The 26775-nt window shown below is 50.5% G+C and overlaps 1 protein-coding gene across 1 annotated transcript in view; it reads left to right on the plus strand.

Annotated features, from left to right (window-relative positions):
- RIN3 (Ras and Rab interactor 3) overlaps positions 1-26775 on the plus strand; it is a 132316-nt gene that overhangs the window by 76945 nt on the left and 28596 nt on the right. Inside the window, exons 4-5 of the mRNA XM_052659715.1 lie at positions 15385-15457; positions 21760-21851. Of these exons, the coding sequence (XP_052515675.1) occupies positions 15385-15457; positions 21760-21851 (165 nt within the window). The remainder of the gene's footprint in view (positions 1-15384; positions 15458-21759; positions 21852-26775) is intronic.

Below are 26775 nucleotides of genomic sequence, written 5' to 3' on the forward strand. Positions count from 1 at the left end.
TTTGGGCCAGCATCAGGCCCGTGAACACATCGTGGTGTGGGGAAATCGCGCTCTCAGGTGGAGTGTGTGTCCAGTGCTGGGCCAGAGGGAGAGGAGCTCGTTCTGCCCAGGAAGCCGTCTCCGAGGGGAACCCGGGGCCGGCCGAGTGACAGAGGTGGGGATGTGTGGTCCATGGGAAGGTGTCCCTGCTAGCTGACGGGTGAAGTCGGCACGCTCAGTGTAGGTATGAAGCCCTGGCATGCCCCTCCACCCTGCCGTATATCACTTCTGCTGAGCAAAAGGTGTCTCATACGCCAGGCTCCTGGCGCTGATGACAGCTGGTCATCATGACTGGGGCTGTGCCCTCAGTCCAGTTACTTAAGCTCTCTGAGCCTTGGCTTAATTTGCTTATAATATGAAAATAGTGGAGTTATGATAGTTAGAAATACAGAGGCTAGCACATAATAGGCATGTGGTAAATAGTAGATGGTGTTATTGTTATTAAAACTTTGAAAATGATAACCCTCTATTACTAATCAGGAAGCTCAAATCTGGACAAAACCCACACTGTGAAGTTGGGAGTAGGAGGCAGAACAGCACCAGTCCAGGCTTAGAATCTAGAGTCCAGAGAGTGTCTGAATCGAACTCTAGGAAACACCCAGGCTAACCCTCTTTCATCAGATGATAATGTGCCTTCTCTGGACTTCTGTTTCCCTGTCTGTGCGATGAGGGAGGTTGGACAAGAGCTGTCTCTAAGAGCCCTTCTGTTCTGGCCTTCGGTGGTTCCCCATCCATTCAGAGGCAAACTTACAGGCACTTGGATCTAGTCTGAGAAAACTAGGGGTCTGGTAGAGAACTCAGTAAGAAGGCATTGGTGCCTTTTTCATCCTAAAATTCTTAAGATGAAATCAAGAGGAGATGGCTCCTTATGCCAAGAACAACCAGCAAAGATGGCTGTGACTCATACCCAGGGCTGCCATGGACAGTTGCCCAGCTTGTGCACTGCCGAAAAGTGCCTGGTAGGATTAAATCCAGCTGGTGTTCTGCTTTTCCGGTTGTGCAGTTTTCTGCAGGGCTGCAGCCACCTGGAGGAAGAGGCCCTTCTTTGCTCCCTAGCCAAACCCTGCAAAGGGTCACTGGGAGCATGTGGAAATGGCTCCTGCTTGGACCCCCGACCATGGCTGCCGGGTCCTCCCCTGTCCCTTTCCCACTGCCTCTAGTTAAAGGTGCACTGGGCAATGGCTTGCTGTGCTCCGCATCTAGTCCTGCCCTGGGAGTCCATATTTGATGGGGGAGACTGAGGGCTCAGAAACGATGATCTTACACTGAGGCTCCAGGGTTGCTTAGGACTTTACAGAGGGCAGGCCGGTGAATAGACGAGTGAAAGGACTCCAGGGCCAGCTAGTGAACCAGGGGCCAAGATGCCCACCCTGGACCATCAGTAACAGCCAGGGAGACAGAAAGGAAACTATTTTTGGCACGTTTGCTGATCAGCGTCCTCTCCCAGGTCCCTGAGCCTTAACTTGCGTCCCACCTACTCCCCCCTAGACCTTCCAGACCTCTGTGTCACCTTTGGGGGAGAGGCTGCTAGTCTTCACTCAAGGCCTGTCTGCGGGGTACCACCACTCAGCCTCTGCACAGCAGGTGCAGGGCCTGGGAGGGCCTCGGTTACTCAAATCCTCCCTTGGCTGTTAGAGAAAGCAAGTTTCAGAGACTTGAAGGCTTTGGTCTCTGGGCCCATGGCGGGTGGAACCAGGAGCTCAGGCCTGGTCAGTACCATAGGGGTTTGGGCTTTTCCTGGAGTGGGAACAGGCATTTGCCCCGCCCTGTGCTCCCATCCTTGTATAGTCGGGCATCGAATCTGCTCTGAGACCACAGGAGTTCGGCTGCCTTTGTTCTCGCTTCTCTGGACAGCTCTGCCCTCTGCTGGAGCCAGAGCTTCCGGCAGCCCTAGTCCAGCAGCCCCTTCCTTCTGGAGGGGACAGGGCCGTTCTCTAGCCCCATGGGTGACCCAGATGCACTGCGGCAGCATCTGGAAGCAAGGCCTGGAACCACAAGGTCCTCTGGATGCCAGAGAAATTGCCACTCTCCTTAGTTCCACCACTGGGAACAGGGCAAGGAGTTCTCAGCTAACGAAGATTGGGCCTGATGATAGTATGAAATAGTATTTTTCCTCCTCTGTCACGTACTGTCTAGCTCATGGTTCCCATGGCAACCGTGGGGTTGCTGGGCAGCAGAGGTCCCTCCAGCCAGAAGGCAACTGTGTGAACTTCCAGCTGGGGAAGGCGCTGACAGGGGTGGGAGGGACACCTGAGAGAATGTGGGCGTGGTCACTGCAGGTGGCCCCCCCCTTCCTGTTCCAATTAGAACCACTCCCCAGCCACTGGTCATGTTGGCTTTTTATTCTCAGGCTCTGCACTCCTGACCTTTCCTATCAGGGACCCAGCTTGGTGATCTAGGATCCCTTTCAGGAAGCAGGATCAGAATCTATTAGAATCTGTCTGGCAACCCCTTCAGGGTGTTACATTTCAGGGAAGGTAGGCTCTGCAGTGTCACAGAAGTCTTTGAGGTGGGGGCCACTTCCCGGGCCCACCCAGATTCCCCCAGCCACTGAGGCCTTGATACCTACAGGGCTTTTTCTTAGATAAAAATCAATGAATATCCCTCCCACCCTTACCCAACCACATTTGCAATCCTCAAAAAAGAATGAGCGGGCTGTATTGAACCTCTCCCCCTCAGGAGGGAGTTTCAGAAAAGTCCTGTGGCCTAAACCCTTGGCAAATTCCGCGTCACCCTGCTCACTGCCAGGCTTCCTCTCAATTTCTAAATCTATTTCCCCTGATTTCTACAGAGCGCGAGCATGATAAATATTTGTCAATGGTTGAATACATAATGTCCTAGCTGAAGAGTAACTTGGACTCAGCCCTTCCAATGAGGGTCATACCTGGAAATTTATTAACGACTCCTGTTGTCAAAAGGAATGTGTTTGAACAGAGATCTCTTAGGTTGACAAGGCCGTCTGCCAACAGGGAAGACAGTTTACATTTCCTGAGTAATCTGTACATTTCACAGTGTTAATAACCTTGGCAAGGTGTATATTCATTCTTTTTGTGATGATGATCTTTTTCTCATCAGAGCCCAGGGTAAAGCTTAAGTGAACAGATGCTCACCTTTACTCTCCAGTAAAGACGAATCAGACTCTAAACAAGGCACCTGCCAACAGCCATCTCTTTTTAAAAAGAACATGCTGGAGAAGGGGTTCTCACTTGTCAGTTTCATTCACCTTAGTCACTGGGAGCGTGTGGTAAAATTAAGCCAGGTGTGGCTGAGGTTTACCTTTGGACCAACTATGAAGAAAATGCTTGCACAGGAACTTAAGAGTAAGATGGCACCAGGGACTTTGGTCTAGAGAAGAATAATAGCTGGTTAAAGACCCCCTCATACCTTAATTATAACAATTTGTCGTGGTGGTGGTTAAATTGCTGACTTGTATCCGAATCTTTGTGACCCTCTGGACTATAGCCTGTCAGGCTCCTCTGTCCATGGGATTTCCCGGCAAGAATACTGAAGCGAGTTGCCAGTTCCTTCTCCAGGGAATCTTCCTGACCCAGGGATTGAACCCACGTCTCCTGCATTGGCAGGTGGGTTCTTTACCACCGAGCCACCGGGGGGGCCCTAATTATAACAGTAGATACTACCAAATGCGAAGACGAGTTGCGAGTTCATTAAAGCAGGTGGACATATAACTATTGAATTATTTATGTGACACCATATGAATGCCTACTATTTCACAGATTTGGACAGTATTCTTTTTTTTTTTCACTCAAATAAATACTTGAAAGACCCTGTTCAAGGATGAAAAGACAAGTTACAACTGGGAGAAAATATTTGCAGATCACACATCTGACAAAGGCTTTGTATCTAGATCAGATAAGAACTCTCAGAACTCAACAATAAGGAACAAGCAACCCAAATAAAAATGAGCAAAGGATCTGAATAGACATTTTTCCAAATTCCATATGCAAATAGCCAATAAACCCATGAAAATATGCTTGACGTCATTAATCCTTGCAGAAATGCAAATCAAAACCACAGTGAGGGATATGTGTATATGTACGGCTGAGTCCCCTTCTCTGTTCACCTGAAACTATCACATTGTTAGTCAGCTATATACCCCAATACAAAATAAGTTAAAAACATAAACAGTGAGATATCATTTCACACCCGCTAAGATGATTCTAATCCGTAACAGACAAAGTACTAGCAAAGGTGTGGAGAAACTTTTTTTTTTAATTTAAATTTATTTTTAAAACATTTTAAATTAAAAAAATGTTTAAACTTATTTTTAAAATTTAAATAAATTTTAATTTTAAACCTTGTTTAAATAAATTTAAACAAACATTATGTGTTTATTTTTGTCTGCACTGGGTCTTCATTGCTGTTCATGGGCCTTCTATGGTTGCAACAAGTGGGGGCTGCTCTCTAGTTGAAGTGTGTGGGCTTCTCATTGCGATGGCTTCTCTTGTTGCAGAGCACAGACTCTAGGGCGTGTGGGCTTTACTAGTTGCAGCTCGGGGGCTCCGTAGTTGTGGCATACAGGCTTAGTTGCCCTGAGCCATGTGGAACCTTCCTGGACCAGGGATAGAATCTATGTCCCCTGCATTGGCAGGTGGATTCTTAACCACTGGACCACCAGGGAATGAACGCCTGTGGAGAAGCTTAAACATCGCGAGTGGAAATGTTAAGTGGTGCAGTTGCTTTGAAAAACATTCCACCGGTTTCTTAAACATGTAGAGTGACTGTGCGTGCTATGTGCGTGCTCCGTCAGTCAGTGCGTCTGGCTCTTTACAAATATGTGGACTGTTGCCTGCCAGGCTTCTCTGTCCATGGACTTTTCTAGGCAGGAATACTGGAGTGGTTTGCCATTTCCTCCTCCAGGGGATCTTCCTGACCCAGGGATGGAACCCACGTCTCCTGCGGCTCCTGCATCGCAGCCAGATACTTTACCACGAGCCACTGGGGAAGCCGTAGAGTTACTGTCAGGCAGTCAGTCCAGTCGCTCAGTCCTATCCGACTCTGTGACCCCGGGACCGCAGCACGCCAGGCCTCCCTGTCCATCACCAGCTCCCGGAGTCCACCCAGACTCATCTGCATCGAGTCAGTGATGCCATCCAGCCATCTCATCCTCTGTCGTCCCCTTTTCCTCCTGCTCCCAATCCCTGCCAGCATCAGAGTCTTTTCCAATGAGTCAACTCTTCGCATGAGGTGGCCAAAGTATTGGAGTTTCAGCCTCAGCATCAGTCCTTCCAAAGAACACCCAGGACTGATCTCTTTTAGGATGGACTGGTTGGATCTCCTTGCAGCCCAAAGGACTCTCAAGAGTCTTCTCCAACACCACAGTTCAAAAGCATCAATTCTTCGGCGTTCAGCTTTCTTTGCAGTCCAACCCTCACATCCATATATGACCACAGGAAAAACCGTAGCCTTGACAAGATGGACCTTTGTTGGCAAAGTAATATATCTGCTTTTTAATATGCTATGTAGGTTGGTCATAACTTTACTTCCAAGGAGTAAGTGTCTTTTAATTTCATGGCTGCAATCACCATCTGCAGTGATTCTGGAGCCCCAAAAAATAAAGTCAGCCACTGTTTCCCCACCTATTTTCCATGAAGTGATGGGACCAGATGCCATGATCTTAGTTTTCTGAGTGTTGAGCTTTAATCCAACTTTTTCACTCTCCTCGTTCACTTTCATCAAGAGGCTTTTTAGTTCCTCTTCACTTTCTGCCATAAGGGTGGTGTCATCTGCATATCTGAGGTTATTGATATTTCTCCCAACAATCTTGATTCCAGCTTTTGCTACCTCCAGCCCAGCGTTTCTCATGCTGTACTCTGCATATAAGTTAAATAAGCAGGGTGACAATATACAGCCTTGATGTACTCCTTTTCCTATTAGGAACCAGTCTGTTGTTCCATGTCCAGTTCTAACTGTTGCTTCCTGAGCTGCATATAGGTTTCTCAAGAGGCAGGTCAGGTGGTCTGGTAGTCCCATCTCTTTCAGAATTTTCCACAGTTTATTGTGATCCACACAGTCAAAGGCTTTGGCATAGTCAATGAAGCAGAAATAGATGTTTTTCTGGAACTCTCTTGCTTTTTCAATGATCCAGCAAATGTTGGCAATTTGATCTCTAGTTCCTCTGCCTTTTCTAAAACCAGCTTGAACGTCTGGAAGTTCACAGTTCACATATTACTGAAGCCCAGCTTGGAGAATTTTGAGCATTACTTTACTAGTGCGTGAGATGAGTGCAATTGTGTGGTAGTTTGAGCATTCTTTGGCATTGCCTTTCTTTGGGATTGGAATGAAAACTGACCTTTTCCAGTCCTGTGGCCACTGCTGAGTTTTCTAAATTTGCTGGCATGTTGAGTGCAGCACTTTCACAGCATCATCTTTCAGGATTTGTAGGATCTAGCAATTCCACTTGTAGGCATACACTCAAGATATGCAAACATATGTCCACGTAAAAATTTGTACACAAATGCCAAGAGCAATATTATTTGTAGTAACCAAGGAGTGGAAACAACCCAAATATCTGTCAGTGATGAATGGATAAACAGAGTGTGGTATATCCATCTAAGAGAATACAATCAGACATAAAGAGGAATAAAGTGCCACTGATGGCACAGGCAGTGCCACTCAGTACTCTCTAATGACCTACATGGGAAAGAATCCGGAAAAGAGTGGATTTAAGTATTTATGTACAGCAGAAACTAACACAACAATGTAAATCACTATAGGTGCCCAGTCGCTGAGTCGCGTCCCAGCTCTTTGTGGCCGCATGAACTGTAGCCTGCCAGATGTTTCTGCCGATGGAATTTTCCAGGCAAGAATACTGGAGTGGGTTGCCGTTTCCTACTCCAGGGGATCTTCCCCAACCCAAGGATTGAACCCCAGTCTCTTCCATCTCCTGAGATGGCAGGTGGATTCTTTACCACTAGCGCCACCTGGAAACCAACTATACTCCAGTAAAAGCTAACTTTAAAAAAAGAAAAAGAGTAGTGAAGTGCTGATGCTGACTCCTGCTACATGGACAAACATTGAAATCATGATGCTAAATGAAAGAAGCCAGACCCACAGGACCACATATTGTATGACTCCATTTATACAAAAAGTCCAAAATAGGCAAATCCATAGGGACAGGAAGTAGATTAGTGGTTTCCAGAAGCTAGGGAGACGGAGGAATGGAAAGTGACTGCTGATGGGTATTGCATTTCTTTGGGGGGATAATGAAAATGTTCTAAAATTGATTGTGGTGATGTTTGCACAAATCTGTGAATATACTATCGTGCACTTTAAATTGGTGAGTTGTGTGGTGTGTGAATGATATCTTAATAAAACGATTTTTTTAAAAATCCAACATTTGAAAAACTGTCCAATTAGAAAACAGGAAAAGACATGAATAGACACTTGAGCAAAGTGGATGTACACAGGAAAGGGCATTCAACCTCTTTTTGAAATGCAAATTAAAGCCACAATGAAATAACACTCTATACCTAGCGGAATGGCCAAGATGAAAAATAGTGACCACACCCAGCTGGCAAGGATGGGGGAAGAAGCTGCATCGCTGCTACGTAGCTGGTAGAAATGTAAAATGGTACAGCCACTCTGGAGAGCAGTTCAGCCCTTCCATTGAAAAACAAAGGATGGCCTTACCATGTGACCCAGCAAATGCACTTTGGGGCATATTATCCCAGAGAAAGAAAAGTATATTTTCATGCAGAAACATGGACCTAAAAGGTCCACAGCAGCTTTGTTCATAATCACTAAAAACCAGAAACTCCGAGATGTCCTTCAGTGGGTGAATGACCTAGGTACACCCAGACCATTGGTTACTACTCAGCACTCAAAAGGAACGGGGTATTGATTCACTCAATAACTTGGATGACCCTTGAGGAAATGAAGCAGAACGGGAAAAGCCAGTCCCAAAGAATATGTCCTGTATGACTCCATTTATATGACATTCAATCATGTAATCACAGAGAGAGAAAACAGATTGTGGTTGCCAAGGGTTGGAGTGGATATGATATGAAATACCTTGATAGAGATAGTGATTACAGGCAGCTGGGATTTATGCATGGGATAAAATTGCATAGTTCTCTACAAACGCACATTCATATGCATGAGAGCCAGTATAAGCCTGGTAAGATCTGAATGAGCTCTGTGGATCACACAAAGGTTGGTTTCCTGGTTCAGATACTGTCCCCTAATTAAGCACCCTGATATTGCCGTTGAGGGAAACTGGATGAAAAGTGAAGAGGGCCTCTCTGTTTATCTCTGCAACTTCCTGTGGCCCTGTATTTCCAAAGAAAACATTTGCTAAAGAAATAGTTACATAAATATTGGAGAGCCAGCAACGTGCTAAGCACCATGCCTGGTGCTGAGGGTACCACGGAGAACAAAAGATACATACACCGTTCCTGCCTTGGCAGTTCATTTGTATTACTGAGTGATAAAATGGAATTTCCTAAAACACGAATCTTCCAACAGCTTTTGGTTCTTTGTGGATTACTCGTTTTGATGTTGAGATTGTAAAGGCCAGAAGCCAGGCTGGTGTGCGTGGAGCCGGAATCTCCACCTTGTCTTGACTCAGCCTTGATGGTGAGTCATGAGGTGAAAGGTTTCTTTTTCTCTAGGCAGGGGCAAGTCCCATTGTTGTCACCTGTTGTCAGCTGGGGACACAGCAGATGGGACTAGCTGGTGCTGTTTTTTCTCCTCACTCTTTGAAAGAGAGATGGTTTAGACGGGGGCTGGTCTTTCCCACTGCCCTTTCCACTGAGGAGGCTGGAGGCTGTGCACAGTGGAGGAGTCACCGCTGCTCACATTTTCAGAGGGGAGCAGAGGGAGCCGGCATCGTTATTGGGAGCACCTAGTGGGTGACCCGGGAAGCCTGTCAGCCCTCGAGGGGCTCAGAGGGGAACCAAAGTAACATGAGCCAAGAGGACTCTGGAGACCAGTCAGCCCCTGAGAAATATTTACAGAGAAATTTAGAGCATTCAAGAAAAATTTAGAGAATCTTCATAGTTTCTCTGCTTACAAACATCACATATGCTCATTATAAAAGTGCCAGAAAAACATAATACAGGAAGTGAAATTCAGTCCACTGTGTGTGTGTGCGTTTTCTTTTTTTTTTTAATCATGGCTTTATTGAGATGTATTTACTTTATGTATTCAGTATCGTACAATTCACCCATTTAAAGTGTACGATTCAGCGACTTGGTATATTCAGTTGTCCAGCCCTTACCAGTGTCAATCTGAGAACATTTTCAGCACATCAAAAAAGAAGCCTCGTGTTGTAAAATGTGAATGTACTTAGGCCACTGAGTGTTCTTAAAAAGTATTAAAATGCTAAATTGTATGTTTTTTATAGTTTGTGTGTGCTCACTCAGTCATGTCTGACTTTTTGTGATCCTGTGGACTGCATGCCAGGCTCCTCTGTCCTTGGAATTTTCGACGCAGGAATACTGGAGTGGGTTGCCATTTCTTTCTCCAGGGAACCTTCCCGACCCAGGGATCAAATCTGCATCTCTTACGTCTCCTGTGTTGGCGAATTCTGTGCCTCTGCACCTTCTGGGAAGCTGTATCTTGATAGAATACCCTTTTGCCAAGCATGCTATACAGAGAAGTTTAAGATACAGTCCTTGCCTTCAAGGCAAAAGACAAATGAGGACGATTAGCAAGGAAGGGCGAAGCTGGGTCCTCCTTGCCTGGGGAGAGAGCAGGAGCAAAGGCCTGGAGGCCAGCAATCCCAAGTCGAGGTGTGGCAGGGTTGGCTCCTCCTGGAGACCAGGGAGAATCTGTTCAGGCCTCTCTCCTGGCTGCTGGTGACAGCCGGCGACCCTTGGCTTGTGGCTGCATCTGCCTCCATTGCACATGGCTTCTCCTCTCTGTGTCTGTGTCCCAGGTCTTTACATGTTTTCTTGCAAGAACACCCATCATTGGGTTTAGGGCCCACCCCAATCTGGTCAGACCTCATGTGAACTTGATTCCATCCGCCAAGACCCTGTTTCCAAATAAAGTCACACTTGCAGGTACCAGGGGTTAGGATCACAGTGTGTCTTTCTGGGAGACACAGTTCAACCCACAACAGACAGGTACTTTATTAACTCTGTTATACAGCTGAAGGGGCTTCCCAGGTGGTGCTAGTGGTAAAGAACATGCCTGTCCATGAAAGAGACATAACAGGCGCAGGTTTGATCCCTGGGTTCAAATGATGTCTTGGAGAAGGAACTGGCAACCCACTCCAGTATTTTTACCTGGGAGATCCCATGGACAGAAGAGCCTGTTGGGCTACACAGTCCATGGAGTCACAAAGAGTCAGACACGAATGAAGCGACTGAGCATGCAGGCGTGCATGCAGCTGAAGAAACAGGCTCAGGGAGGATAAGCAATCGTGATGGAGATATGTTCACACTCAGGCCATTGGGCCGGGGTGCTGCACACACGCACCGGCCAGCGCAGGACACAGGGCTGTCCTGGAGGTTGAGCGCCTCCCCCACCCTCTGGAACAAAGGCTTGTCTAACTCCTACTGATTTGCATTCATCTCTGCTCCAGAACAGTGTGAGGCTGCCTGTCGGGGCTCCCTCATGTCCCAGGTGTCCCTTTGGGCCCCTGGAGGGAGGGCATGAGCCACGTGGTGGGAGGCCTGAGACCCCAGCCAAGGCACCATGCCCCCCCTCACCCTGCCGAGGCCTCTGCTCCTCTGGGGTCCCTCTGCCAGACAGACTTACATGTTTTGAACTGTACTTTTATTCGTTTTTGGTTGCGATGAGTCTTCGTTGCTGCACATGGGCTTTCTTTGCGGCGAGTGGGGGGCTGCCAGGGTCCAGCCCCGGTGGATCCAGGGTGATTCGAAGGTGGGGACAGAATCGGCGTCCTAGGAAAAATCTTAATTACAGATATAGAGAGAGATTAGAAACGGATAGTGTAGTAGGAAAATTAGTGGAGAAAAAGAGGCTGAATAACTTGGTTTACGTGGAATAGCATCCATGCTCCAGATGGGAATTCAGCCAGAAAAACAGGGAGCAAGAAAGAAACGACATGGGGGAATCAGTCTTTCCAGAAACTGATCCGATTTCTTTATTTTTCAGGTTTGTTTATATACCTTTTTGTTATACATAGGGATGAATACAGAGTCACGCAAGGCTCAGCAGACCTGACCCTTGTCACAATCAGGTGCTTCATATAAAATTATACAAAAGTCTTATGGGTTTGACAGCATCTTCTGGCCATGAGACCTGCTGACATTTTATGGCCCTTTCTGATACCAGTCAGTTAAACAGAAAACTTATTTTTCCAGGGGTGATTTTTTTCTTAAATCAGGCGCCACCCTTCAAATAAAGTTGCATTCCTATAGGGTGAGGGTGTAGTGAGTTACAACTAGGGAAGGAATTTACTTAGCCTAAGGTTTAACATGATTAATCTTAAAGGTTAATACTTATTTTTCCTATATGCTAGTTATATTCATTATAAGGGCAAGGAATATGGGGATTTAGCAGCATATATTGGCTCAACAAATGTAAACCCTTGACCAATGTTCCCCTTAAGATCTATTTAGTCTTAAGATAGTGATAAAGTTACATTTTTACATAGCAAGGACACAGTGATTTATAACAAAGTACAGTGATCTATAACAAAAGAGAAAATTCATTAACTCAAAATGTCTAGTATTGCCAACATCAAAAACTACTATATTTCCTTTTCTATATTCCAAACATATTGATTAATATATTCCCAGGTGCCTAAGGATATGGAGGCCTGGCAGCAATCTCTGACTCAACAGTGAGAAAAGCCCTATGCTAATACTCCAAACTCTCTGTGCTGTTTATGGTTGAGAGGTTGTCACACAAGCTAGTCTGTCAGCAGAGAGGTTTGTCCTGAGACACCCTTGTCACACCCAGGGCAGGGAATTAGCAGTAATTATTGGCAGGACAAATGAAAAAACCCTTCACCAATATAATTTCTAATCAACCCACTATACTATACTAATAATTTTCTAACTTCTCAAAAGAGTCTGTATTTAGAAAGTTTTAAAGCATCTCATGCCTCTCAAGGTTGGGAGGCTGTAAACAATCACATGTGGCCCGACGAACCTGATCAGGGAGGCTAGAGGACCTCCAGAGGAATTTCTAAGTTGAAACACTCTTGTCACACCCAGGAATTTTTATTAACTGGAGCTGCAAGTTAACTCCTTCTCGGAGAGAAATGGTTATGGGGGAGAGCCCCCCGTAAAGTCAGAGGTGTAGGTGAGAGCATGAAACAGACTCTGGTTTTGGGGTTGGATGCTCGGGAACAGGGGGTTTCCTGAGGCTCGATCACGCCTTTGCGTATGCCAAGCCTCCTTCCTCACGACCTTTGCCATGGGCGGAGTTCCTCATGCTGGCCCCCGGCAGGGGGCTACTCTCTAGTCGTGGGGCACAGGCTTCTCGTTGCGCAGCTTCTCTTGTCTGAGAGCTCTGGCTCTAGAGCGTGTGGGCTTCAGTAGCTGTGGGGCATGGGCTTAGCTGCCTCATGGGATGCTCCTGGACCAGAGATCAAACCCATGTCCCCTGCATTAGCAGGCGGATTCTTAACCACTAGACGAGCAGGGGATCCCCGGACTTTTAGCAGACATTTATTATCTCCCAAACTGCATGCCGCACAATGTGCTAGGCCCTGAGGAGAGCTCAAGTGTGGGCAAAGCCCTGACCCTGGCAGGGCAGGAGCTCCCCTGGGTGTGGCCTTGCTGTGCTATTCCCACAAGCAAGATGGGGAAGTATGAACTGGGGGCTGGGGGTGGGGCAGAAGAGGCCTGGTTACAAAGAAACAAACATGACCTTGACCCTCCCTTGTGCCTTGACAGATCTACTGTTTTCACTGTAAAAAGGGGACTGGGCCACTATATCTAGAACTGTGCATGGCCCTAGCCACAAAAATGGATGAGCCCTGGTCCTTGCTCCTGAGGAAGGGACCAGAATGGGGGTAAACTAAGTCTAAAGGAAGTGAAGTCGCTCAGTCCTGTTCAACTCTTGGCGATCCCATGGACTGTAGCCTACCAGGCTCCTCTGTCCATGGGATTTTCCAGGCAAGAGTACTGGAGTGGGGTGCCATCACCTTCTCCAGGGAGTCTAAAGGAACTGTGGGCTTTATAGAAAGTCCCAGGGGCACAGGAGAGGAAGGGACTGCCTATCTTAAAGGTTTCATCTCTGTCTGCAAAGGTCAGACCATGTCTCAAGGGTGAAGGAAAACTGCTCATTGTTGAGCAGGCCTGGTATAAAGAGGCTCAGCTTTTTGCATACATCACCACTAATTCCTCTTGAAGGATTCATAAGAAAGGTTTACAGATGGAGCGTCCTCTCTACCTCTCCCAGCTACCACAGTTCTTTTGACCCCAGCCTATAAATGGCAACCCACTCCAGTACTCTTGCTTGGAAAATTCCTGGTGGGCTGCAGTCCATGGGGTCGCAAAGAGTCGGACACAACTGAGCAACTTCACTTTCACTTTCTCTTGGCCAGTTGGTGCTGCTAAGGTCTGTGATGCACTGATGTGCCACTAGGTGGCGCTGTGGACCGCCTCATGTCCATTAACTCACAGAGAGTGGTAATTCCATGCCCTGATGTTTCTCTGATTTGTTATTTATGGGCATCTTGCCAGTACCTCCAAGAACTATAACCTACTTAATGTTTTTCTTTAAACTCCCTTGTAAAATTTTTATGTCTATCCTAATGAGAAACCATGATCTCTTTGCTATAAATAAATGATGAATGTAATTCCCTGGTGGCTCCGGCAGTAAAGAACCCGCCTGCAGTGCAAACCCAGGGAGATCTGGGTTCGATCCCTGAGTCGCGAAGATCCTCTGGAGGAGGGCATGGCAGCCCAGTCCAGTATTCTTGCCTGGAGAATCCCCATGGTCAGAGGAGCCTGGCGGGCTACAGTCCATGGGGTCACAAAGAGTTGCACAGGACTGAGTGACTAAGCACGATCTTTTAAAAAAATCATGTTAACTGTTTAGAACTGTGCAGTAGCATGTACAAAGAAGGGAAGTATTAAAGCTATTAGAACAAAACATGTTGTTTTGCGTATCGTAGATCACCAGTGCAGCAGAATGCTGTCCTAGGCTTTGGAAGCAGGCTGCAGTCAGCTAGATACAAGAATGCTTATGGTTAGAAGGGCTCTTCCCTTTGCACATAGAGGAACTGGGGTACTGAGAGGGGAAGGGACAAACCCATAGTCATACTGTCCACCCCAGGGTTGGAGCCAGACCTAAGACCTGGCTCCGGCCTTATACCTCCACCCCACGGGTGCTCAGAAGAACCTCAGGAAGTTGGAAATGAAGTGTGAGGCACGCATGTTTCTTGGCCCTCTAAGGCCGAGAAAGTTCACTGTGGGTCCCATGTGCAGAGAGCATCAGTTGTCGGGCACATGGAGCCCTGGGATGAGAGTCAGGCGGTGTGGGGGTGGGCAGCTGCCAAGACCCCTGGTGAGCAGCTCAGCATCTCTGCAGGGCATGATGTGGTACCATGCTCTCCTCTGGGCAGTCCACCCCGGCTTCGGGCCCTGACTGCCACATCCTGGCACCCTGCCACTCCAGGGAGCCACATCCCCCCGGGATGGGCTCTCTCTCCGTTGATCCTTCTTCCTTGTTAGAGCTGGAAAATATGGGTGTCACCCTCCCTCTTGGGTTACAGCCAAATCAAGTGAAGTTCTAACAGGCCCAGAGATTCTTGGGTGAAAGGCCAGTGGCCGCACTGGACCAAGGAATCTCCTGGAAGCTAAAGCAGAGCAGGGACAAACCATCCTCTGCTGGCTCCCACAGTCCTCAGAACTGTCAAGTCAAGATGACCCTGAATGTTTAATTCGGGACGTTTTCAAGTTCTGCTTTCACAGTCTAGAATCTTCAGTGTTATTTCGCTCAAAATGGCGCGTGTGTTATTAGTTAACACCAGTTGCTGTAATAAAGAGGCCTCTGAAATCTTGGGCTTTCCTGGTGGCTTAGGTAGTAAGGAATCTGCCTGCAATGTGGGAGACCTGGGCCTGATCCCTGGATTGGGAAGATCCCCTGGAGAAGAGAAAGGCTACCCACTCTAGTATTCTGGCCTGGAGAACTCCATGGACTACAGTCCATGGGGTCGCAAAGAGTCGGACACAACTGAGCGACTTTCACTAAAATCTCAGGATTAGCACCACAGAAATGCACCTCTCACCTCCCTGCGGTCCAATGGGCTGCTGATGTGTTTGTGACCGCAGCAGGCTGGGCCCTGCAGCAGGTGCTGTGACCCACAAGTGAGCACAGGGCAGACCCGCCCTCCCTAGGGACACCCCCTCTCCTGTGACAGGGACACTCATCCACGCCTCTGTTCTCTCCCCTCAGTACTGTACCTGGAAGGCTCGGTTCTTGTGTTTGAGGACATCTTCAGACTGATCGCATTCTACTGTGTCAGTAGGTGAGTATTCCTGGCCCCACGGGAGGGCATCTCATGGCAACAGATGTTCATGCATCTTGGGTGGGGGCGGGGTGTCACAGGGGAGCCCCTGAGGGAAGGGTGCAGCCCACAGGATGCAGAGAGAGGGGGCAGTCCCCTGGCCTCGCCCTCATACCCATGAAAGGAGGGGTGCCCGCTCTCCTGCTTTCTTTTTTTAAAGGTCCCCCCCTCACATTCACCTTCCCCCTTGCCTCACTGCCCATCACCATCTTGTCTTCCAGCTTTCGGGACAGCTTGGGGTGGGTCCTGTGCTGATCCGACCCGCCCTGTTGGAGGAGTTCTAGAAGGAACTTCCTATAGGGGCAACAGGAAGGGCTGCTACTCTTCGTGGGAGAGAGCGTGTGATTTTGAAGCAGCTGCTGGGTGGAGTGTGTGTCTGTAACCACCCTCAGAACTGCTCTGTTCATTCAGAACTGGTTGCAGGTCAACAGGAATTTAAAAATACATTTTGCTGCCAAGAAGCCAATGGCTTACGCTACAGGGATTTGACCAGGGCTGGGCAGGATGTCTTGGGGCCCAGGGCCCCAGGCTCACCTCTCCCTGCTTCAAAGAGACCATTCATGCTGCCTTCACTCAAACCAGGACAGCCCTCCCACCTACCAGGACCCTCCTGGGCCCAGTGGGCAGAATCAAGATGCTGATAATAAGGTGCTAAATGCTCTTACCTGTAGGGGGCTCTCCAGGTACACAATAAGGTGCTAGGGGTTTGTATCCATTATTTTCTTAAATCTTGCTAACAGTTCCACCCTGTTAAGTGCTCTTGTTAGTCCCCCACCTCCCTGGGTTTTTTTGACTGCTCTATGCAGGACATGGGATCTTAGATCCCCAACCAGGGATCCAACCTGTGCCCCCTGCCGAGGAAGTGTGGAGTCTTAACCACTGGGGTGCTCTTGTTAGTTCCATTTTACAGATGAGGAAGCTGAGACTAGAGAAGTAAGTTGCTCAGGGTCATGCACCTGGTGAATGTCAGGGTGGAGATTCAAAGCAGAGCGCCAAGGTCCGTGGTCTTTGCGACAGCCATCCCACTGTGTACATTCTACAGTGATTCTGATGATCTAGCGTGTCCTTCTAGGCCCACAAAGCCGAGCACCAGGGCTCCCTGGCCCTTTGTACATTATGACAGGTCAGGTTCTCAGAGTCAGGCCTTTTCCTGTTCTGAGAAGTTCTACCTTAATGGAAGATGACAGCCTAGAGTTTGGCCCATGCTAGATCTTCCAGTGAGTGAATGAATGAATGGTGACATAATTGCAGAGCTCAGAATTTGAGCTAATCTTTCTCTCTCAACTTTCTCTTCTGTAAAATGAGAACACCACCCATGCTGCAGAGGCTGGAGAAAGAAATGAGATAAAGGGACAGCATACTACCGACACCCAGGAGGTGCTCTGGTTCTAATTCCGTGGGTTGGGCCATGGGAGGGTGTGCTCGGGTGGTGACGTCATCTGTGTGAAGCAAGACCCGGAGCTGTGGTCACCAAACATCACTGTCACCTCCCACTCGCTCCTCCTCTGGCTGCTGTTTCTCCACGTTCCAGAAAAGCAGATGCTTTTCACCTGCCCTCAGACACTCAGGGAACCCACTGGGAGGTCACAAGGCTCGGAGCCTGGAACTCCTGTGTTTGAGAGGAGGGGGCATCAGCTCCAAGGCCACCTCTCGGGAGTGAAATGTTGCCAAGGAAGGGCCGTCAACTAGGAGTGGAGAGCCCGTTCCTGGCTGTGTGACCTTGGGCAAGTCCCCCGACTTTTCCCGGCCCCAGTCACCTCACGTGTCAAGGGGAGCCAAGACGGAACCCCAGAGTGCTAGAGCTGTGTTCCTCTGTGAGGTCTGAACGAGCAGCCATCTTCAGAACCAAGTGCCGGGAGGTCACGGGAGGTGAGCCAGAGATGCACATTTTAGGTGCCTTTGTGTCGCCGGCAGGGCCTTGCACAAGGGGGGCGTTTTGAGATCTGCTAAACACCCAGGCAATGGCACCCCACTCCAGTACTCTTGCCTGGAAAATCCCATGGATGGAGGAGCCTGGAAGGCTGCAGTCCATGGGGTCACAAAGAGTCGGACACGACTGAGCAACTTCATTTTCACTTTTCACTTTCATGCATTGGAGAAGGAAATGGCAACCCACTCCAGTGTTCTTGCCTGGAGAATCCCAGGGACAGGGGAGCCTGGCGGGCTGCTGTCCCTGGGGTCACACAGAGTCAGACACTGAAGCGACTTAGCAGCAGCGGCAAACACCCAGGTGATACACACCAGTCCTGGCTTGAGACAGAGCCTGCTCCCCGATGGGCCCTCGGGGCCCCTGTGGCCTCGGCGCCTGGCCACTGAGCACAGTCCCTGCAAGACGTGGACCAGCCCTGGTTCGGTCACATGGGCTCATGAGGGCCAGTCCTTCTCCAGTGCTCACTCAGGAGCGCATGCTGTGGTCCACCACAGCCTCTGCCCTCAGGATGGGAGGGCATAGATTCGGCTTCACGGTGTCCGCCCCAAACCTCACTGGAACTTTATGCTCCTGGCTGGATGGTGGATGGTGTGAGAGTTCTTGAGAGTCTGAGTCCCATAGTCACCCAGGGAGCTGGTCAACGCTTCCAGGGCCCACCCTGGGGATTCTGACTAGCAGGTCGGGAGTGGGGCACAGGAATCTGCATTTATAACACACACACACAATCTGCATTTATAATAAGCCTGTCTGCAAACCGAGGTTTGGGAACTGCTCCTAAGAAAAGGATACTAACAGCTTAGCCGAGGGCCTCCCGGGGGCATACTTGGAGAGGAGAATCCATGTGCAGGGGGCACTCAAGGACCTCTCCTGAAGGGGGAAGCAGCAGGGGAGTGGGGTGCAGGACAGGGACACGAGAGAAGTCCCGCCAGGGTCCAGCGCCGGGTGCCTGGCCTCAGTGGGATCCCTCTCTCCAGCAGCTCCGGAGCACAAAGCAGACCTTGGGTTCCACCGTAAGCCGTGGGGCTGGACTTCTGTGCCCCCAGGCCAGCACACCCAGGCACGTGTGGCTCTCTGTAGGGCCATTGGGGCAGGCACTGAGGCTCCAGTATGCCAGGACAAGCCTCTGGGGGTCATGGGTGCCGGCCCTCAGGAGCAAACCCCACAGAGGCTGGACGATGGGTGTGGAGCTGGTAAAAAACACTGAAGTGTCTGGAGGGGGTGGCAGCAGTGACTGCTCCAGTCAGCTCCGTGGACCAGGCGTCTGTTGAGTCGGGCTTACACTGGGTGCTGCCCACAGAGCTCTCGCTAACCTGAATGGTGCTGCAGGGTGGGGCAGGGGGTGTTACCACTGCAGACCCACTTCATGAGGCTCGTGACCCCTGTCCCATGCTGTGCCAAGGATCAGACCTTTGCAAGGAGCTTAGCAGAGCCCCTGGTCTGGAATGAATCCTCCAGGAGGCATCAAGCACGTTCTTCTTGCTGTTATAAACGAAGACGCTGCAGCTGGAGCTGGCCAGCCTCGGGTCACCCAGCTCAGTCCTGAGCCAGGTCTAAACCCCAGGTTGTCTGACTGCCGAGCCCAGCTGCCTCTGCCCAGCATTCAGGGCCAGGCCCATGGTCCAGAGGACGCCGGTCTGCTTTTCCTCCAGCAGCAGCTTCCCCTTCCACGTGCGGGGAGTCTAGGCCCTCTTGGTGAGAGAGGTGACACTGGCAGCCAGGCAAAGAGGGGCAGGAAGACAATTCAGGTAGAGGACACAGCGTGGGCAGAGGCCTGGCAGCGGGGCCAGCTGCAGGTTGCTTGGCAATGGCTTCCTGGGGAGAGCGGGACATGTGGGTGGGGGATAAGGTGCCTGGAAGGCCTGAAAAGCCGAGCCCAGGAGCTGCATGCAGGACTTCCTTCCCTGGTGCTGGGAGTTGCTGCAGCTCACAGACGGATTGCATTTGAGCAGAACCATGTGGCTGCAGGGGGTGGGGTGAGGGGTTGAAGCAAGGGGAGTGTGGACACCAGCTGGGCTCTGCAGCCACCCAGGCCCCAGGCAGGGGATGGGGAACCAGGCGGGGTAGGGGCGGTCACTGCAGGGAGGAGTGGGGAGGCCGGGGGAGCCTGGGGAACTGTCGAGGCTCTTATCATGGGCACAGGCGCATGAGCAGGTGTGATGGTTCCTGGAGCACATTCTACATACCAGATGCTCTGCCAAGCCCCTTTTCAAGGATGGCGAGTTCTGATCCTCAGTACAGCCTGGGGTCAGGAGTCAGTAGCCTTGCGAAATGGGTGCCATTAACCGAAAAGAAGTGGGGAGCCCCTTGGCCCTCCCGCCCTCTCTAGGAGGTGGCCAGGCACCCAGTGTTGTGACAAGGCTGTCACCCTCCTCTGGGCAGCTGGGGGAGGTGGACTGGGCCTCTTCTCTGAAGGCAGCTGTTATCACCGTGTCTGGATCTGCCTTCACAGCCACCTGGACCAGGAGCCACAGTCTTGCCTTCTGAGTCCTGGTTAGGGGAACAGGGGGACAGAGGAAAGGAGCCTCAGAGGCCCCGAAGCACCCTTGACCGGAGCTCCCAGCAGGAGGGGAAGAAACAAGTTCCCACTAGGTGCTCCCCTGCTGTGCTGCATGGTTGCTATAGTAACCCCATAGGCGAGCATCATGTCCCCTGTCTGACCAGGAGATGGAATGACACCCACCAGGAATGGCAGAGCTAGGGGTTTACCAGCGCCCTCGATTCCAGAATTCATGCTGGTTTTTTCTTTCTTCCTCTCACTTAAAGAAATTCTTTTAATGGAAAGGAATTCATGCTTTTCCCTCTACTTTCCTTTTGAAAGTGGTTGACTTTCAAAACCACAGAAGTCACCCAGGATGTGTGAAGAGATGGAGCCACGAGGCATGGAGGGGGTATAGACATGGTCTCATAGCCTTCCATTCTGGAAGCGCTCCCCAAGTTGCCCCAAAATTTAAAGGACCTGGACTGGGTAGGGGTGAGTGCCAAACCCTATGGGAAAGAGAAACTAGCCTGTGTGAGCTAATACGATATTAATAATATACATGGTGCCTGGTACTTTTAATCCATGGCCCACAACCCACTAGGAGGTAATAGGAGAAGAAGAAAATGTATCTGGCCTTAGTCTAGGTTCTGGACACAGAACTCTTAAATTCTTGGAATTTCCTGAGTTGACGGGGGCGTCTCTTGTTATTCATAATGAACCCCTTTCTGTCACGCCTGTGTTTATGCAAACCCATAAACAGGAGAGGCCCCAAATGGGACTGGTCACCAGGAAGACCAGTGATCAAGGCGGGGAACTTCCAGCTCCACCCGCCCACCTCCCAGCTGATGGACACTTTGAGGTGCTGGGAGGTGCTGTGTCCAGAGAGGCATGGAGTGGAGCCCCTTGCCCTGACCTTGCCTGTGTGCCTCTTCCATCTGGCTGCTCCTGGGCTGCATCCTTTACAATGAGCCAGGAAATGTAAGTGTTGCCCTGAGCCCCATGAGCTGTTCCCAGCAAACCGTCAAGCCTGAGGAAGGGGTCATGAGAACCCCTGACTTACAGCCTGTCGCTCAGAAGTACAGGTGACCTGGGACTGGCATCTGAAATGGTGGGACTGAGTCTTTAGCCTGTATTAAGCACTAGTAGTTAGTGCTAATTCCAGGCAGTTAGTGTCAGAATTAACTTGTAGGACATCCCTTTGTTGTCCAGAGAATTTGAGGATGGTTTTAGATAACATCCCAGAGGGGATCATAAAGGCCCTCTCTGACCTGTTTCCCCATCTGTACAATAAAGGCGGGGAGGGTGTATAGGCCTTTTCTGGGGTGTCTCTGGAGTGGTCCCTGGATGAGCTGCCATTCAGACCAAAGGCAGCAGATAGAGCTGGCGGACTGTGTTGTTGGGGGCACTTGTGTGCTCACCCGAGGCTGTGTGCTCACGGTTTCGGGGGGAAGCAGGAGGTAGGGTCTGGCTGTGCGCCTGCTGCACACCCTAGTGTGGAATGGCAAGGCTCGGAGGGCCGGAGTGGGTGGGTCCCTTGCCCTCCCCAGAATAGCTCCTTTAGAGGAAGCTGCGTGGGCTTCCCCTGCACGCACCACCCCTCACCATGCCCAAGGACGGTCTCAACGTCTCTGGGTCCAATGGAGACACAGGACTGGGATCCGACTGGTTGCTCCCTCAGCCTCAGGACTTCACCCTTTGGCTCCAGGGAAGTTTCCAGTCTGTGCGGCGACTGCAGCAGCCAGCGGGGTTGCCGGGTTCTTCCTCCATGGGCTGTGGATTGGGAGGTGGCGGGGCTGAGACTGGACACATGGAGCCCGCCCCAGACTTGACCTCCGACACCTGGTGTCTCCGCAGAGATTTATTGCCCTTCACGCTGAGGCTGCCCCGGGCCATCCTCGAAGCCCGCAGCTCCACAGACCTCGAGATCATCTCCAACCTGGGCCTGGGTAAGTCCCCTCTGGGGTGAGAGCAGGAGGCCAGGCTGTAGTAGGACCAGGGGTCCCGGGGGGCCTCTCAGGCTGAGCCCAAGCTGGATCCTGAGTCCCAGCTCCCACGGGACCACCCGCTCCCCTGCCCCAGGTGCCGAGCTGCCTTAGCAGGGAGACACTCCCACTTTTCAGAGTGGCCACTTTAACAGCTGTCAGGGGGTCTCAGGCAGAGCCTTTCTGGGTCTGAGGGAGCGGGGGCCGGTCAGGGCCCACACAGGCTGACCTGGCATCAGAGCGTGACCTGCGAGAAGCCAGAGCAAACACCAGGCTCCGTCTCAGCATGACCGTGATCATTAACTGAAGGTGCTCCCCACCCCCTTGGCCTGCTCCCTACCCAACCACGTGACTTAGCACACCCACCCTGCTCCTTACCCTTCTGACCTTTTGAGGGATTTGGGGTCGGGGGAGTAAAACACAAGAGGGTTTCTGATCCCAGCCCTTCCATGTAATAGTAAGAAGAGCTCACACTTCCGGGGCCCTGTCCATGCGATGGGCTTCACTGAGCCAGCACTGACCTCTGACAAGGCCTCACCATGCTGGCCCTTCTCTGGAAGCCCATGCTTCCCAAGCTGTAGCCACCAGGAAGCCAGGCCGGCCACCCCTGCAGGTCCCCATCCTAGGCAGAGGCCAGATCACATTATGAACAAAGCAGTTAATGAGTCCTTATCAAGACTAAGCCACTCAGGGAATATAGTCAATATTTTATAACAACATTAATGGAGTATTACTGTCTATAAAAATTTTGAATCATGATATTGTGCACCTGAAACTAATATAATATTGTAAATCAACTATATGTCAACTTTTAAAAAAAGAAAACTCAGACTTCCCTGCTGTTCTGGTGGTTGAGAATCCACCTGCCAATGCAGCAGACGCGGGTTCAATCCCTGGTCCCGGAAGATTCCACGTGCTGGGAGGCAGCTAAGCCCATGGAAGCACAACTACTGAGCCCATGCTCCACAAGAGAAGCCACTGCAATGAGGAGCCCCGCACCGAAACTAGAGAAAACCCACGCATGGCAACAAAGATGCAGCACAGCCCAAAATACATAAGTAAATTTTTTTTTTAAGTCTAAACCATACCCAAGAACCTGCGCTACATAAGGCTGAGCCCACTGGTACATTTTCAGCAGTGCTGGTCAAATGGAAGAAAGGTTGGTGGAGCGGGCAGGACCAAAACATAGATGAAACTAGAGGCAGACCTGGGATCCGAGGAGATGCCCCTTGGTTCTCAGGCCCGTCACTGTCCACCCCCCGGGGGCCGCTGCACAATAGAGAAAGAGCTGCCGCAAGGCGGCTCATGGTCAAAGGCCAGGAAGTCGGAGGAGTCCAGGCCCTTGGGTTTAACGAGCGATGACCATGCTCTACCCTCTTCGCCTGCCTTGACTCATCAGATCTCCAGACACCCCAGTACAGCAGGTTGTAATATCGTGATGCCCACTTTATGGCAGAGAAAACAGACACGAGGAGTTGAGTGACATGTCTAGGGCCTAAGGATCCACAGAGGGCTGGGCAGTTAGGCTCCAGCCTCCGCTCCTGGGTGCCCCGTCACTCTATCCGGGTTCTCCCAGGTCTGGTTGACCCAGTTTATAAGCTTCGGGGCCAGTTTGCAGTTGATGTTGGGAATAAACACTAAGCTTGGGCCCCAGACGTTATACTTGCTGGGCTCTTACTCTTCCAGAAGCTTGGGTGTGGGACAGGTGTGTGTGTGTGTATGCCCAGTCATGTCTATTTGCAACGCCATGGCCTGTCGCCCTCCAGGCTCCTCTGTCCGTGGGATTTCCCAGGCAAGTATACTGGAGTGGGTTGCTGTTTTCTTCTCCAGGGGATCTTCCCAACCCAGAGCTCGAACCCACATCTCCTTAGCTGGCAGGTGCATGCTTTACTGCTGAGCCACCTGGGAAGTCCATGGGATGGGTGAGCATCTGGTAACTCATACAGTCCAAACGACACCCCTCCCGAGGGCTAAAACGGCAGAGGTGACACTCTCATTGCACTCTCTTGGCGCTTATTGTGTTATCCTTGCATTCCCATTTTAAAGATAGAAAATCAAGTCTTAGCACGGCCAGGAAACTTGTCCAAGATGTTCCAGGCAGCTAGGAGCCCAACTGGGAAGTACACCGAGAGCTTTCTGACTCCCAGCACAGCTCTCCACTGCCCCTTGGCTGTACCTCATGAGCGTCTCAGTTGTTGGTGCAACAAGCAGTTGCTGGCTGACTTTGAGGTCAAGTTCAAGGGCAAGTGAGATGCATGCACTCCATCTGGGAGGCTTACCACCAAAAGGAGGGTTGGTTTGCAGCCTCACTACAGGTGGGTTGAGGCAGGTGCCCCTGGGATCCACTGCCCCAGGGACCCCCAGGTTTCCCTCACCTGGGGATGGAGTGTCCCTGAACCCTAGAAACGACTATGGGGAAGACAAGCTGCTCCTCTAGGGAGAACCATATTCCTTTCTGGAATCAACAAGCCCTTCTATCCGGGCAAGCTTGACCTCTTTTGAGAAGTGTATTTAAATGAAACCCGAGGACATTGCAGCTTAGGAACCAGAGGGTTCTGATCAGGCCTGGTGTCCCCAAGGGCTGAAGCACAGAAGTGAGGCTCACCAGGATAAGTTTTTCCTGGAGCCGAAGAAGGGCTAATTTTTCTGTTCATCCCCAGAAAGGATAGAGACCCAGAGCTGAAAGGGCACGTCCCATCAGAGACCAGAAGCCTTGGCTCTGAGATGAGCAGACTGCCCTGGCCTTCACCTGCAGTAGCAGTGACAAATAAGCAAAAATAAGGGCCGGACGCCCCAGGCGCGGTGCCCAGCGCATCACACATTCTAAGCAAGGCAAAGAAGTGAAACCAACTCAAAAGAGCTTAAGATAAAAGGAGATTTAGTGAAAGGAGGCCGGGGAATCTCCGTGATAGGAGCAGAGCGTCCGCCCAGCTTTGCAGGCAGCAGATGCTCTTCTCTGCACACAGCTCAGCCTCCTTAACCCCTGGTTCCCGCTCCCGACTCCTCCATCCGTGGGGCTCTGACGTCCGCCCCCACATACCCATCTGATGACCTTGTCATTGGAATAAGTTTATGAGGCGTTTGTGTTTTCTGCCTCTAGTGTCAGCAATGTTTCTTTTTCTGGCCCTCTACTCACTTTTTACAAAATGAATAGAGTGTCATAAATATCCAGATCATTGCACAAGCCTGCTCTTCAGACAGAGATGTGGTGCTGAAATGGGGTTATTGACTCACAAGCTCAGCACCATGTGATCGCCCAGAATGTTTGCTCCTGAGCTGATGTAAGAAAGTCTGAGCTTAGCCTTGGAAAAGCGAGCGTTCAAAAGGGTTCTGTAGGTAGAAGTTTGGGGCCACAGATTTAACACAGGGAGCGGTTCACTAAACTGTGCAGTTAATTCTTCTTAGCGCAAAAGGAATCTAGAGAAAGCAAGTTAGACTTGCAGAGGTTCTCAGACATGTTTGCAGTGCGTATATGTTTTATATTTCTGAAATATGTTTAAAAAGAGAATATGTGCTATAACTCTTCCAAGCTGGCCTGTAACTTGCTTTTGCCTTTATGTTATACAATGAGAACTTCCCTAGTTGTCAAAAATTCATTGGAAAGTCTAGTTTGAATGATTGTCTTAACAGCCCACCTTTGGGATGTCACAGAAACCATTCACCCACTGATCTCATCAGACTTTCTAGCAGTTTCCATGGCATCTGGAACACTTGGCTGCCTTTATTCATGCCCTCTTTGTTCCTGGGGTTCCTCAAGTGTGAAACCTTTGTCGCATGTCCTCAGGGTCTAGAGCCCAGCACCTGGCCTGGCCAAGGCCCTCTGAGGACTATAGGTGTGGATGCCTGGCAGGAGGCATCTCCAGTTGAGACACAGGAGGCCACAGGGCCGGCAGGACGTCGGCCAGAGTCTGGGGACAGCACACAGGAGGAGTGGGCTTGGGCCCTTAGGGGAACTGTGGCCGCTGAGCCGAGGTTGGCCTGGTGCCACTAGGTGCAGACGCCCACGGCCGCACCAACCACTATGGTTGCATGACAGCCTTCTGCTTCTCCCCTGGCCTTGGCATTCTGCAGAGAAAGTTACCTACTTCCTTTTTTCAAAAAAAAAAAAAAAAAGGCATGAAGACCTTAGTTCCCTAACAGGCCCCCAGACCTCAGGGTGTAGCTCCTTGGGTCCCAGCTCTCCCACCTCTTGGAGCAGCCTTGGCTTTGAGGCCTCTACCCTGCGGGGTGTAACCACCAGGCCTATCTTTGGGGCAGGGGAGCAGTTCCTAGTCACCCAGCCCCTGGACATATTTCCCTGAACCCCACTGTCTCTTCCACTCGTGTAGAAAGGCAGATCTGAGCAGTGGAAAATGTGTTCTTTTTTCCTGTGTGATGCCCGCCCCGCCACTGCTGTCCCGAGGTGGGTGGTCTGGCTGGTGGTCCATCACTTAAAGAGCTCTTTGCTCTCCTTTTGGCTCACCTCTCATTTTCTCACTTCTTTACTTCTTGTCTTTAGACACCCTCCCAGGCCCAGGATGAAACCAGAGGACAGTCCTAGGGTTGGTCTGTCTCATCAGTGTGCACCAGGGTAGGGGAACCAGGGGAGTGTAGGCATGGCCTGAAAGTGTCAGGAAAGTTCCACCAAACTGGTGACATTTGACTCGGGTCTTGAAGGTTGAGTAGGAAGGAGTTTGCCAGGTGGAGAGGGTGGGAAAAACATTCCAAGCAGAGGAAACATTAGCCAAGACCCAAAGGTGGAGCTGCCCATGGTGTGTTCAGGAAGAAGTGAGCAGCAGAGAGACGAGGGTGGAGATTCAGTAGGTGAAGGTGTAGAGGGTCAGATCCCACAGGGGACGAATGCCAGGCTGAAGGCTCGAAAGTGATTCTGAACAAATAGCAGTCAAGG

The sequence above is a fragment of the Budorcas taxicolor genome, chromosome 21 (assembly GCF_023091745.1).
Source record: "Budorcas taxicolor isolate Tak-1 chromosome 21, Takin1.1, whole genome shotgun sequence".
In the NCBI taxonomy this organism is placed as follows: domain Eukaryota; kingdom Metazoa; phylum Chordata; class Mammalia; order Artiodactyla; family Bovidae; genus Budorcas; species Budorcas taxicolor.